Source organism: Hyperolius riggenbachi, chromosome 3 (assembly GCF_040937935.1).
Source record: "Hyperolius riggenbachi isolate aHypRig1 chromosome 3, aHypRig1.pri, whole genome shotgun sequence".
Classification (NCBI taxonomy): domain Eukaryota; kingdom Metazoa; phylum Chordata; class Amphibia; order Anura; family Hyperoliidae; genus Hyperolius; species Hyperolius riggenbachi.
The window spans coordinates 100,831,359-100,844,983 of record NC_090648.1 but is presented as its reverse complement, the minus strand read 5'-3'; the positions used below and the strand labels follow the sequence as shown (position 1 = coordinate 100,844,983).

Here is a 13,625-nt window from a genome sequence, read left to right as displayed (position 1 = left end):
TTCCATCACGTCTGCTGCTGCTGGGTTAGCGTTGCCGCGTGGTCCCTGTTTATTGAACCACTTATCTTTATTACATTTATGACTGCATGGCGGTACCTCATGCAAGGCCTGGGTTGTTGTGTCTCACAAAGCGTGGCCTTCTCCTCCTGCGCCTCCTCCTGTTCCATCACGTCTGCTGCTGCTGGGTTAGCGTTGCCGCGTGGTCCCTGTTTATTGAACCACTTATCTTTATTACATTTATGACTGCATGGCGGTACCTCATGCAAGGCCTGGGTTGTTGTGTCTCACAAAGCGTGGCCTTCTCCTCCTGCGCCTGCTCCTGTTCCATCACGTGTGCTGCTGCTGCTGCTGGGTTAGCGTTGCCGGTCCCTGTTTATGGAACCTCTTATCTTTATTACATTTATGACTGCATGGCGGTACAAAGCATGCTATCCGCACGCTTCTTGTCCTCATGCAAGGCCTGGGTTGTTGTGTCTCACAAAGCGTGGCCTTCTCCTCCTGCGCCTCCTCCTGTTCCATCACGTCTGCTGCTGCTGGGTTAGCGTTGCCGCGTGGTCCCTGTTTATTGAACCACTTATCTTTATTACATTTATGACTGCATGGCGGTACAAAGCATGCTATCCGCACGCTTCTTGTCCTCATGCAAGGCCTGGGTTGTTGTGTCTCACAAAGCGTGGCCTTCTCCTCCTGCGCCTCCTCCTGTTCCATCACGTCTGCTGCTGCTGGGTTAGCGTTGCCGCGTGGTCCCTGTTTATTGAACCACTTATCTTTATTACATTTATGACTGCATGGCGGTACCTCATGCAAGGCCTGGGTTGTTGTGTCTCACAAAGCGTGGCCTTTTCCTCCTGCGCCTCCTCCTGTTCCATCACGTCTGCTGCTGCTGGGTTAGCGTTGCCGCGTGGTCCCTGTTTATTGAACCACTTATCTTTATTACATTTATGACTGCATGGCGGTACCTCATGCAAGGCCTGGGTTGTTGTGTCTCACAAAGCGTGGCCTTCTCCTCCTGCGCCTCCTCCTGTTCCATCACGTCTGCTGCTGCTGGGTTAGCGTTGCCGCGTGGTCCCTGTTTATTGAACCACTTATCTTTATTACATTTATGACTGCATGGCGGTACCTCATGCAAGGCCTGGGTTGTTGTGTTTCACAAAGCGTGGCCTTCTCCTCCTGCGCCTGCTCCTGTTCCATCACGTGTGCTGCTGCTGCTGCTGGGTTAGCGTTGCCGGTCCCTGTTTATGGAACCTCTTATCTTTATTACATTTATGACTGCATGGCGGTACAAAGCATGCTATCCGCACGCTTCTTGTCCTTATGCAAGGCCTGAGTTGTTGTGTCTCACAAAGCGTGGCCTTCTCCTCCTGCGCCTCCTCCTGTTCCATCACGTCTGCTGCTGCTGGGTTAGCGTTGCCGCGTGGTCCCTGTTTATTGAACCACTTATCTTTATTACATTTATGACTGCATGGCGGTACCTCATGCAAGGCCTGGGTTGTTGTGTTTCACAAAGCGTGGCCTTCTCCTCCTGCGCCTGCTCCTGTTCCATCACGTGTGCTGCTGCTGCTGCTGGGTTAGCGTTGCCGGTCCCTGTTTATGGAACCTCTTATCTTTATTACATTTATGACTGCATGGCGGTACAAAGCATGCTATCCGCACGCTTCTTGTCCTTATGCAAGGCCTGGGTTGTTGTGTCTCACAAAGCGTGGCCTTCTCCTCCTGCGCCTCCTCCTGTTCCATCACGTCTGCTGCTGCTGGGTTAGCGTTGCCGCGTGGTCCCTGTTTATTGAACCACTTATCTTTATTACATTTATGACTGCATGGCGGTACAAAGCATGCTATCCGCACGCTTCTTGTCCTCATGCAAGGCCTGGGTTGTTGTGTCTCACAAAGCGTGGCCTTCTCCTCCTGCGCCACCCTCCTCCTGTTCCATCACGTGTGCTGCTGCTGGGTTAGCGTTACCGGTCCCTTTTCCTGGAACCTCTTATATGTATTACATTTATGACTGCATGCCGACAAAAAGCATGTTACCTGTGCAAAGAAAACAGACATTTCCCGCATTTAAAAGACAGTTTTCCCTTTGAAACTTTAAAATCGATTTTCTCAAAAACTATAACCTCTTTTTGCTAAAAAATTTTTTCCTCTTGTACCCACTCCCAAGGTGCACATACCCTGTACATTTGGGGTATGTAGCATGTAAGGAGGCTTTACAAAGCACAAAAGTTTGGGTCCCCATTGACTTCCATTATGTTCGGAGTTCAGGTCGAACACCCGAACATCGCGGCCATGTTCGGCCTGTTCGGCCTGAACCCGAACATCTAGATGTTCGCCCAACACTAATGCAGAGGAAGCCTTTTCTCCGCTCACAGCACAAACAGAGCTGCATGAGGTATGCTAAAGCACATTTTGGACAAGCCAGCTTCATTTTGGAATAAGGTGCTGTGGATTGATGAAACTAAAATTGAGTTATTTAGGCATAACAAGGGGAGTTATGCATGGAGGAAAAACAACACAGCATTTCAAGAAAAACACATGCTTCCTACAGTAAAATGTGGTGGTTCCATCATGCTATGGGGCTGTGTGGCCAGTGCAGGGACTGTCAAACTTGTCAAAGTTGAGGGACGCATGGATTCCACTCAGTATCAGAAGATTCTGGAGAACAATGTCCAGGAATCAGTGACAAAGCTGAAGCTGCGCCAGGGCTGGATCTTTCAACAAGATGACGACCCTAAACACTGCTCAAAATCCACTAAGGCATTCATGCAGAGGAACCAGTACAATGTTCTGGAATGGCCAGCTCAGTCCCCAGACCTGAATATAATTGAAAATCTGTGGTGTGTGTTAAACGAGATGTCTATGCTCAGAAGCCATCAAACCTGAATGAACTAGCGATGTTTTGTAAAGAGTAATGGTCCAAAAAACCTTCAACCAGAATCCAGACTCTCATTGGAACCTACAGGAAGCGTTTAGAGGCTGTATTTTATGCAAAAGGAGGATCTACTAAATATTGATTTCATTTCTTTTTGTGGTGCCCAAATTTATGCATCTGCCTAATTTTGTTTAACCACTTGCCGACCGCGCACTCATACCGCGCGTCGGCAAAGTGGTAGCTGCAGGACCAGCGACGCACTTCTGCGTCGCCGGCTGCAGGCTAATTAATCAGGAAGCAGCCGCTCGCGCAAGCGGCTGCTTCCTGTCAATTCACGGCGGGGCGCTCCGTGAATAGCCTGCCGATCGCGGCTCGCAGGCTAAATGTAAACACAAGCGGAAATAATCTGCTTTGTTTACATTGTACGGCACTGCTGCGCAGCAGCGCCGTAAGGCAGATCGGCGATCCCCGGCCAATCAGCGGCCGGGGATCGCCGCCATGTGACAGGGGACAGCCAGTCACTGGCTGCACAGGACGGATAGCGTCCTGTGCAGCCCAGATCACCAGGGGGGACAGGGAGGAGAGGGAGGAGGGGAATCTCGCCGCGGAGGGGGCTTTGAGGTGCCCCCCCCCCCGCAACACCCATCAGGTAGGAGTGATCAGACCCCCCCAGCACATCATTCCCCTAGTGGGGAAAAAAGGGGGGCAATCTGGTCGCTCTGCCTGCACCCTGATCTGTGCTGGGGGCTGTAGAGCCCACCCAGCACAGATCAGCTAAAACAGCGCTGGTCCTTAAGGGGGGGTAAAGGGTGGGTCCTCAAGTGGTTAAACAATTATTGCGCACTTTCTGTAAATCCAATAAACTTAATTTCACTTCTCAAATATCACTGTGTGTGTCTCTCTATATGAAATATTTAACTGGTTGAACTCGATGGATGAATGTCTTTTTTTCAACGCAAATAACTATGTAACTATGACATTTTTTATCGTAACAACCAACGATTTATACAGGAAAATCATGAAAATTAACAAGGTTGCCCAAACTTTCGCATCCCACTGTACCTGCATGCTGTAATTTCAAAAATAAAATTGTTTTTGAATTGAATTTATGGGCTTCACAAATATAAGGTGTGTTGAGGTCGGAGTGAATAGTTCCTACCCACAGATGCAGAGCCTGCAAAAAACGAATCCGACTAATCTTACCGGAATTAAGTAAAGGCTATTAAAAGAACTATGTTAATTTAATTAAAAATCAAACAACTGAAAATAAATAATTTCAAGAATGCAAAGAAATGCCCTTATTTTTCTTAATGAGACAGAAGAATTATACAGAAGAATTATACAAGTGGGAATAGAGAAAAACAAATATTAATTCTTGACATTACTAAATACTGTTCATAAAAAAGCCCTGGTTGTACAAATTAGAGATGACTCATACTGTACTTTGGGACTATAAGACTCACTTTTTCAACCTCAAAAAGGGGGAGGGGGAAGTCACTGCGTCTTATAGTCCAAATGCAGGGAGTTCCTGAGTCGTGAATGCCTGCCAATATGAATCTCCAACCCGCCGCAATGTCGGGGACTCCCTGTAATGTGCCCATGCAGAGGAAGACACAGGGGGGTACAAAGGGGCTTAGAGCGGGAAACAACGGGGACAGAGGAGGACACAAAGGGGCATAGAGGCGTACACAAGGAGGACAGAGGAGGACACAGGGAGACAAGAGGAGGGCACATGGGGACTCAGGAGGACACATGGGGACACAAAGGGGCATAGAGGACACAAGGAGGACAGAGGCAGACTCATAGGGGACACAGGATGACACCAGGGGGATAGAGGAGGACACAGGGAGACACAAGAGGTAAAACTGGGCATAATCCACAAGATGCCCCTTCCCCATGGATGCACCAGGTTTAGTATATATTTTTTCCCCTGTTTTTTGTCCTCTAAACCTGGGTGCGTCTTATTGTCAGGAGCGTCTTATAGTCCGAAAAATATGGTATTTCACAACTGAAGTTCTATTTCAAAGGTATTAAAGACTTATTTTATAAAAGTTATATATATAGTTTCCTAAATCTCAATTAAAGGGAACCTGAAGTGAGAGAGATACAGAGGCTGCCAGATTTATTTCCTTTTAAACAATGTACGTAGCCTGGTAGTCCCGCTGATCATTCTTGACATCAGTTGTGTCTGAATCACACACCTAAAACAAGCATGCGGCTAAACTTGTCAGACTTTTGACAGAAACATCTAATCTGCATGCTTGTTCAGGGTCTGTGGCTAAAAGTATTATGCCTGGTACACACCATGCAATTTCCCATCAGATAGACTAACAGATCATTTCCGACAGAGTCTCTTTAAGCTATGCAAGAGCACACACTGATAATTCTATAAATTTCCTTAAAGGACATGCGAGGTGAAAATAAAGTAATGAAATAAACAATTTTATCTATCCTCCTTCTCCTAATAATGACTTTTTAAGAAATTCCACAGTTTTATTCTATATTTAAATCTACTTTTTAAGTTTTTACTGTTTTATTGTTTTTGCTCAATGACACATTCATTGACGCATGCCAGAGCTAAAATCTATGAACTATTGACCCTTATTAGCTCTTTCCTGCTCTCATAAGCCATTTTTCTACTAGGAAAGTGTTTTATAGTTGTAATTTCTTATCAGTGATCACTGTAGTCTGACCCAGTCCTGACTCAGACAGGAACTGCCACTTACATACCTAATTTTAAACTTCTTCAGACAGAGAAAGAAAAAAAAGGAACACAGCCTAGTTATTTGTGTGCTAGGCACTGTACATACACACGTCTATCTCATCATGTCACATGTCACTTTGGGTATCCTTTAATCAATACGCCATTATTCTCAGTTCTACTTCAAATTTCTAAATCTCTCGAGTTAGTAGCCCATCACTTTCTGTGATTGCTTTTGGACAATATTGACGTTATTCCTTTCTACAGCAAAAAAATGAGCCAAAGAGTTCAATGTCCCCATTTCAGTAATTGCACTAAGTAACCCCCTTAATATTAATATTTGAATTCTCATTCAAACCTCAAATGAATGGACCACTATCAAGAAAAATGGAAACTATATGGTTATGTCTACGCATAAAATATGAATTCATCTCTGAATAAAATGCACAATAAATGACCTTTATACTATGCCACTGTCACTTACAGTGGGTCGTAAAATTCAGATCTGACAGGTTTTTGGGTAGTCAATCTCCTCATGGGGGAATTGCAGGGTACTTTATTTACTGAACAAGCAGTTGCTCATGTACAATTGTCAAAACAGTGTGCAAACTTATAGGAAGGGCGGCCAGCATCTTTTGTGTAGATCTTTTCCAGGGAGTGCTTTTGTAGAAAAAAAAATAAAAAAAGCAAATTCAGAGACTCTCCGATGAGGAGATGGACTAGTCCAAAATCTGTCAGATCAGATTTTTTTTTAGTAAGAGAAAAGCAATTAATAGTGCATTTTATTCTGGAAGAAATGGACTCCTTAAAAGTACACATGTATCTTACATTTTACGATTTTTCATGATAAAGGTCATTTAACAAGTTAATTACTTCCTATAATCTCCAACCAAATATATATTTACTGATCCATTCTGTCCTGACTCAGAAAGCCAATAAAATGCTACTGCACACCATCATCATTGCCTTTCTAGACTATTGCAACACCCTGCTCTGTGGCTTGTCAGTGAATCAGCTGGCAATTCATCCTGTACTCTGCTGCTTGTTGCATCATTAGGGGTTGCAGAGGTTTAGAACACACTGAGGCCTTTGGGCCAAAAAGGCCCCGGAGGGCTTTCCCTCAACCACAGTCTTAGTCCAAAATCTCAGAGCTCAGAGTGTTCCTACACACAGGCCGAAACAAAGCTCTGCCCAGAGGCTTTGGGTAAAAGGAAAGCTGCTTGTTCAAATTGTTATCTCGTGAAATCAAGATCAAACTCACTTGTAGACTCTACTGGATCAGAACTGCACAGGAGAATAGTGGTTATTACAAAGCAGGATAATGAACCTTTTGGATTTGAAATCCAGGCCTTGATCTTCCGGATGATGTGCCTGAACTAACTTAAAGAGAACCCAAGGTGTGTTTAAAGAATGTTATCTGCATACAGAGGCTGGATCTGCCTATACAGCCCAGCCTCTGTTGCTATCCCAAACCCCCCTAAGGTCCCCCTGCACTCTGCAATCCCCCATAAATCACAGCCATGCTGTGAGGCTGTGTTTACATCTGTGGTGTCAGTCTCGGCTGCTCCCCCGCCTCCTGCATAGCTCCGATCCCTGCCCCCATCCCTTCCCTCCAATCAGCAGGGAGGGAAGGGATGCAGGCGGTGACCGGAGTTCTGCAGGAGGCGTGGAGAGCAGCAGACTGACACTATAGAGATAAACACAGCCAGCTCTGACAAGCTGTTTGTCAGCAGCGTGGCTGTGATTTATGAGGGATTGCAGAGTGCAGGGGGACCTTAGGGGGGTTTGGGATAGCAACAGAGGCTGGGCTGTATAGGCAGATCCAGCCTCTGTATGCAGATAACATTCTTCAAACCCACCTCGGGTTCTCTTTAAGGATTTTTGGAAGTCTTGGATCCTGGGTGTTTCCTGGTCCCTTTTACCACTGAATGTGAGACATACAACCTTATAACGAGGGTTGTCAGCAGTTGGTAAGCTCCCTCTAATCCTTTGGGTGACGGTCTACCACTTGGATATAAGAACTGAATGACCACTTTGGTGAAATACGATTGATTGTGAAATGGTGGATTCACTCTCGATCTGCGGTGACTTTTTAATGGTATTTATTAGTCCAAAATCTGTCGGCAATGTCAGATTTCTACTACTTACTGTAAGTGACAGCAACACAGGAGAAAAGTAATTTATGGCTCATTTTACTCTGAAAAAAGGGTACTTCTTATTTGTATACGTATACATGTATTTTAAATTTTAAGATTTTCAGGACAGAGGTCCTTTAATGTCACAGGGTCCTGTACCCCCAGACCAAGTTTTTTTCTGGAGTGCGACCTCCTGCAAGAGTAAGGACGTGTTTTCCTCACTGGCGTTTACACTGTGGTTGCGAGTTTTTGCAACCTACACTAGTGAGTATAATTCCTTTTTCTATTTGGCTGCTCTTAGCTTTTACAGTATATACTCACTATTAGGGGCTCCAGGTGTCCCTGTCTTGCTTTTTATATAAAAAAGGGAGAACCGAGCAGGGCCGGGCCGAGGCATAGGCTGGAGAGGCTACAGCCTCAGGGCGCAGTGTAGGAGGGGGTGCAGAATTCATTCAGCTGTCATTCCTAATTGTGTTTGAAACAGAAAGAAATAAGAAAAGGGGATACGTAGCAGTGACTGCAAGCCAGATAACTAGATATTAAGGTGTTGGGGAGGTTGTGGGCCCTGTGGCGCCTCTTAGTATAATAGCAATTAATGTGTGATGGCTGGGGTGGCAGGAATGGAGGGGCGCATTTTGGTGTCTCAGCCTTGGGTGCTGGAGGACCTTGTCCCGGCTCTGGAACCGAGAGCCCAATATAGTGTAGTACGTTAGGACAATTGGTATAATGAAAAAGAGTAAATTAGATACTCACAAACCAGGGTTACCTCCAGGCAACCACTGTATAAGCAGGTGAGGAAATTGACCTGTCCCCACTCAGGATTAAAAAGTCGCTCTCTGTAGACGTGGAAAGAAAGGGGTATCCCCCTCCACCAAGGGTGGATATGTACTATATTGTAGATTGAACAGAGGCGCCAAAAGGATAAAAACAGTATTTAAAATATTTAAAATTGCTTGGGAGGCAGTGGTGGACTTACCTCCTTAAAGCAGACACAAAACTGTTTAATTCGACAATCAATAAATTTATTAGTACACTCCAAGGTTTCTATACAACGCGTTTCGCAGGTCTAAACCCGCTTCATCAGGCAGTGGAGATAGGAGTACACAGCAAAAAGTCAGAGTCACACCTGGCGCCACCTGGCGCCTTTGTCGAATTACACAGTTTTGTGTCTGCTTTAAGGAGGTAAGTCCACCACTGCCTCCCAAGCAATTTTAAATACTGTTTTTATCCTTTTGGCGCCTCTGTTCAATCTACAATATACTGTCTTGCTTTTTGTTCCCTTTGAAAGGTCCTTTGATTCCACCGGACCACACACCAGTTATAATGAGTGTGAACTGCAATGGAGACTGGACATAGGCTTTAAAGCAAAGCCTGCATGCAGCGAGTTAGAATAACGCAATCAGTTACAGCTTTATACTGTGAGCAGGCCCATACAGTAGAGTTGTATGGGCAGTGAGTTGACATGCAGAATTATTCTGCAATGCAATTGAACACTGTGAACAGGGCCTCAGTTTTTGTCTAGCAGCAGTCATATGATGTTTTCTCACTTCTCCTCCATGAGTGGGCGAAAAAAGGAAGCACAAGTGGGATATGATCACATAATCATGACCAGTTAATCAGCGGCTTACAAATGAGTCGACTGATCCAATGAATCACATGCTGTATTCTCCTCAATGAGAATTTCTGTAGAATAAATAGATCATTTCCAACTGATTTCTTGAGGCTGGGTTCACATATGACATAGCATGAAATGTAGCGTTTTTTTGGCATGTGCATTTTTTTGTGTGTTTGTGTTGCGTTTTATAGTGCGTTTGAGTCTGCGTTTTGGATGCGTTTTGCAAGCGTTTTTACGCGTTTGCGATTTGCTAATAGAAAAAACATATGCGTTTTCTATGCGTTTTTCTATTGCGTTTTATGCATTCGCTAGGAAGACAGCAGGAAGAGAAAACGCATCACTAAACAATCTTTTTAAGCAAAAACGCATGGAAAACGCATATCATTACATTCCCATTGACTTTCATTATGTGCGTTTTGGCAACCATTCTGCATATTATGCAACACTGCCAGAGTTTGCAGAATGCTTACTGTAAAAACGCATCTACAATGCATATGCGTTTTTTACATGCGTTTTTTTTCCTGCGGCCCATAGACTTCCATTAGCGGTAAAAACACTGCGTTTCCCGCTCCGCAAGCGTTTCTGCCACGTGTGCACCTGGCCTAAAGCGTTTTTTCCTAAGGGCCCTTTTACACTTAATGCGTTACTGCGTTGCGTTTTAATTATTTTTTTTTCTCCACAGCAGTGCATTGTGAAAAAGCTTGTTTTTCAGCGTGTAGTGTCATAGGCCATAGGGAAACATGGACACTGGACTGCACCTCAGCTGTCCTTTCAGTTACAACTGACATAGTGTAAAAGGACCTAAGAACCACTTATATTATCATACTTAAAGGGGCACCATGGCTAAAAATTTTAAAATTCAAAATATGTGTAAACATAAACAAATAAGATGTACATTGTTTTCAGAGTAAAATGAGCCATAAATTACTTTTCTCCTATGTTGCTGTCACTTACAGTAGGTAGTGGAAATCTGACAGAAGCAATAGGTTTTGGACTAGTCCATCTCTTCATGGGGGATTCTCAGGGATTTATTTATTTTCAAAAGCACTTAGTGAATGGCAGTTGCTCTGTCCAACTGCCAAAAAACTGTGTAACGAGCAGGGAAGCTGGGCAGCATAATTGTTTAAATCCTTTTTAGGGAATATCTTTATAAAGAATAAAAGCCTTGCTGAGAATCCCCTATGAAGAGATGGAGTAGCCCCAAACCTGTCACTACTGTCAGTCAGATTTCTACTACCTACTGTAAGTGACAGCAACATAGGAGAACAGTAATTTATGGCTACCCGTTTTGTCCATTAGCCATAAGTGCCCTTTTTTCCTGTTTTCTGGTGCATCACCCCCTTTGTGTGGAAGGCTTAGAGCTTGGAGCCCATATTCTATACACTTTTCACTGCGGTTGTGCTGTGCCCATACATGTTTCCAGACGTGGCGTAAAAAGTAGCTGAAGCATTCAGAATACCAGGATGCTAAGTGGTGGCGGGGTGCACATTCAGCTTCAGATGAAGCTAAGTTCACAGCGAAACGGTCGTCAGGCTGTGCACCACCCGGCCCCCACTGTCACGCTCCTGCAATACCACCGCCAGGACGATATGTGCTGCATATACGTTGCACCACTGTTTGATTTGTATCATGCACTTGCACTTTATCCGCAATAAATGAATGAATAGTGCCAAGCTTTTCACTGACTCCTGATTGCAATTCAAAACTGATTGATTTTATCATGTACACAAGCTTTTAACACAATAATATATGCTATGGCATGGGCATAATTAAAAATCTCATAGTGGAGTACTAATGAATTCCTACTGACACATACACACAAAAAACCCTAAACACATCTCCATCACAAAGGCGCTATACCCGTCCTGACACTCATTCAGCTTTTACTTTGCCTGAGGAAGTGGACGACAGACCTGCGAAATGCGTTGCAGATGTTATTGGAGTATGAAATAAATGTTGAATAAGTTTTAAAGATACATTATTGTTGTGTCATCTATGGGGAGGTAAGTCCACCAGAACCCCCCATTTTAAAAAAAATTGGTCTGAAAACAAATAAAGGCTTTCGATTTTTTTGGGACAACCAATCATATTTATTGAATTGGTGTAAAATTGGACCTTTTAATTGTATGGTGTGTGGCCACCTTTAGGCTTCTTTTACCCTACACGCTGACAAAACAGAGGCGTTTTAACTTTCTATTACAGAGCATTGGAAAAAAGCTTTAAAGAGGAACTCCAGTGAAAATAATGTAATAAAAAAGTGCTTCATTTTTACAATAATTATGTATAAATGATTTAGTCACTATTTGCCCATTGTAAAATCTTTTAAATCCCTGATTTACATTCTGACATTTATTACATGGTGACATTTTTACTGTTGGCAGGTGATGTAGCTGCTGCATGCTTTTTTGTCAGTTGGAAACAGCCTTAAACAGCTATTTCCCACAATGCAACAAGGTTCACAGACAGGAGTACCATGGTCCTCAGAATTTCTTGTGGGAGGGGGTTCATCACAATATCAGTCCCCTGATGGTCTGTTTGTGAAAAGGAATAGATTTCTCATGTTAAAGGGGGTATCAGCTACTGATTGGGCTAAAGTTCAATACTTGGTCAGAGTTTTGCGTAAAGTGGGAACTAAGCCATAGGAAAACATGGACGTTACTTTGAAATCCATTGTCCTTTCAGTTATGAGAGCAACTGATATAGTGTAAAAGTATCCTCAGCGTGCTTTTATACTTTATCCGTTGCTGTCAGTTGTAACTGAAAGGACAACTGATGTGCAGTCCAGTGTCCATGGTTTCCTATGGCCTCTTTCACACTATTTAACGAAACACGGAGGCAGGGGTCACACTTGTCAGCTTTCGTACGTGTTTTCTGCACAGAAAAACTGTTTTCAACTGAGAACTCATGTTAATCAATGAGCTAGGTCACACTTGAATGCAGATTTCGCTTGCAGAAAAAAAACTGACATCTTGCGCAATTTGTCAGTTTTCTCTATAAATTACATTAGCTGTTGTAAGGTAGAGGTCACATTTGTCTTTCAGTTTTCTAAAAAGTGTAGAAACTGAAAGACATATGTGACCCCTGCCTGAAGTTTTTTCGCAATGCACTGCTATGGAGGAGGAAAAAAACGCATTAAAACGCAACGCATCAAAACGCATTAAGTGTAAAAGGCTCTAAGAGCTGGTTTACACAGGTGTTTAAGTTTAACCGATGTGTCGTGTTTTGACCCCGTAGGGGGACACGGAAGCGCTGTACTTAGCCAATCCTGACCATGGAACGAGACGTTGGGAGATGATGGGATCGAGTGCAACGTTTGCACAAATGATGGGGGAAAAAAAGGTACCAATGTTTAAAGAGTGATTGAAAAACAAACCCCAAGCAACACAATTAACGCTGGTTTAACGTTCAAATGAACTGGCCCTTATTTATTTGCATCTTAATGACCATCTCTAGTAATGACACTTGTGCAGCAGACAAACAGCTGGTCATACAGAAAGATCTTCAAATATTTTGTTGCACTCACCTTTCCGAAACGCTGCTGATGCTGGAAGTAGAGAGAGCCTTGTTTCACTTGCCCCCCTTCCATCGCTGCTCTCTAGGTCTCCCTCCTACTTGTGTCACTGACTGTCCCTGTTCACTGCTCTCAGCCCTCCTGTATAGCAGCCCCACAACCAACCACCCTCTGCACTTTCTATCAACTCCCTTCTGTGCTGAAATAAAGGGAACAACTGCCTCACCTCCGCAATCTGTCTCCACTCATCATTGCTTTACTAACTTTTATCAACACTGTGGAGCCACTATGCCATCTCTTAGAGCAGCTCTCCAGTGAGCATCTGCCTGAGCCTTCTATTCCCTGATTACTCTTTTCATATAGTTCTTGGTCTCATCAGCCTCCCTGTCTAGGTCTGTCCCTTGCTGTCTCTTGCTCTCTCTGCTTTCTGCAGTCTCTAGTCTGTTTTACATCATTGCACTTGCTGCCTTCCTCTTCCTTGAAGTAATTTTTGTTCTCCTTGTTCTTGTATCTTGCAGTGTCTCAGTTCCTCCCTCTCTTCAACTTACTTCCGCTGTGAAAGTTACCCTGTCATTGAGGATGCAATTCTATATTTGTGTATAGTGTGTGCAGCTGGTTTACCATCATCTGTTGGTGGATGTGTTCCAGATCTGTGTTCTCGCTTTATAGGTACACCTGAGCACTGCGAGCAAGCTATACACGTTTCTGTGTGCCATTTCTAGGACTTTAACACTGAAATCACTATCACAGCTGCTGTTATCTCCCTTGACAATACATTGTGAAGTTTGTGTCATGTATGA

The 13,625-nt window shown here is 43.9% G+C and overlaps 1 protein-coding gene across 1 annotated transcript in view; it reads right to left on the bottom strand.

Annotated features, from left to right (window-relative positions):
- Window positions 1–13,318, bottom strand: part of DOK2 (docking protein 2) — a 73,398-nt gene extending 60,080 nt beyond the window's left edge. Inside the window, exon 1 of the mRNA XM_068272311.1 lies at window positions 12,838–13,318. Coding sequence (XP_068128412.1) covers window positions 12,838–12,900 — 63 coding nt within the window. The 5' untranslated portion in view covers window positions 12,901–13,318. The remainder of the gene's footprint in view (window positions 1–12,837) is intronic.
- Between the last annotated feature and the right edge of the window lie 307 nt (window positions 13,319–13,625).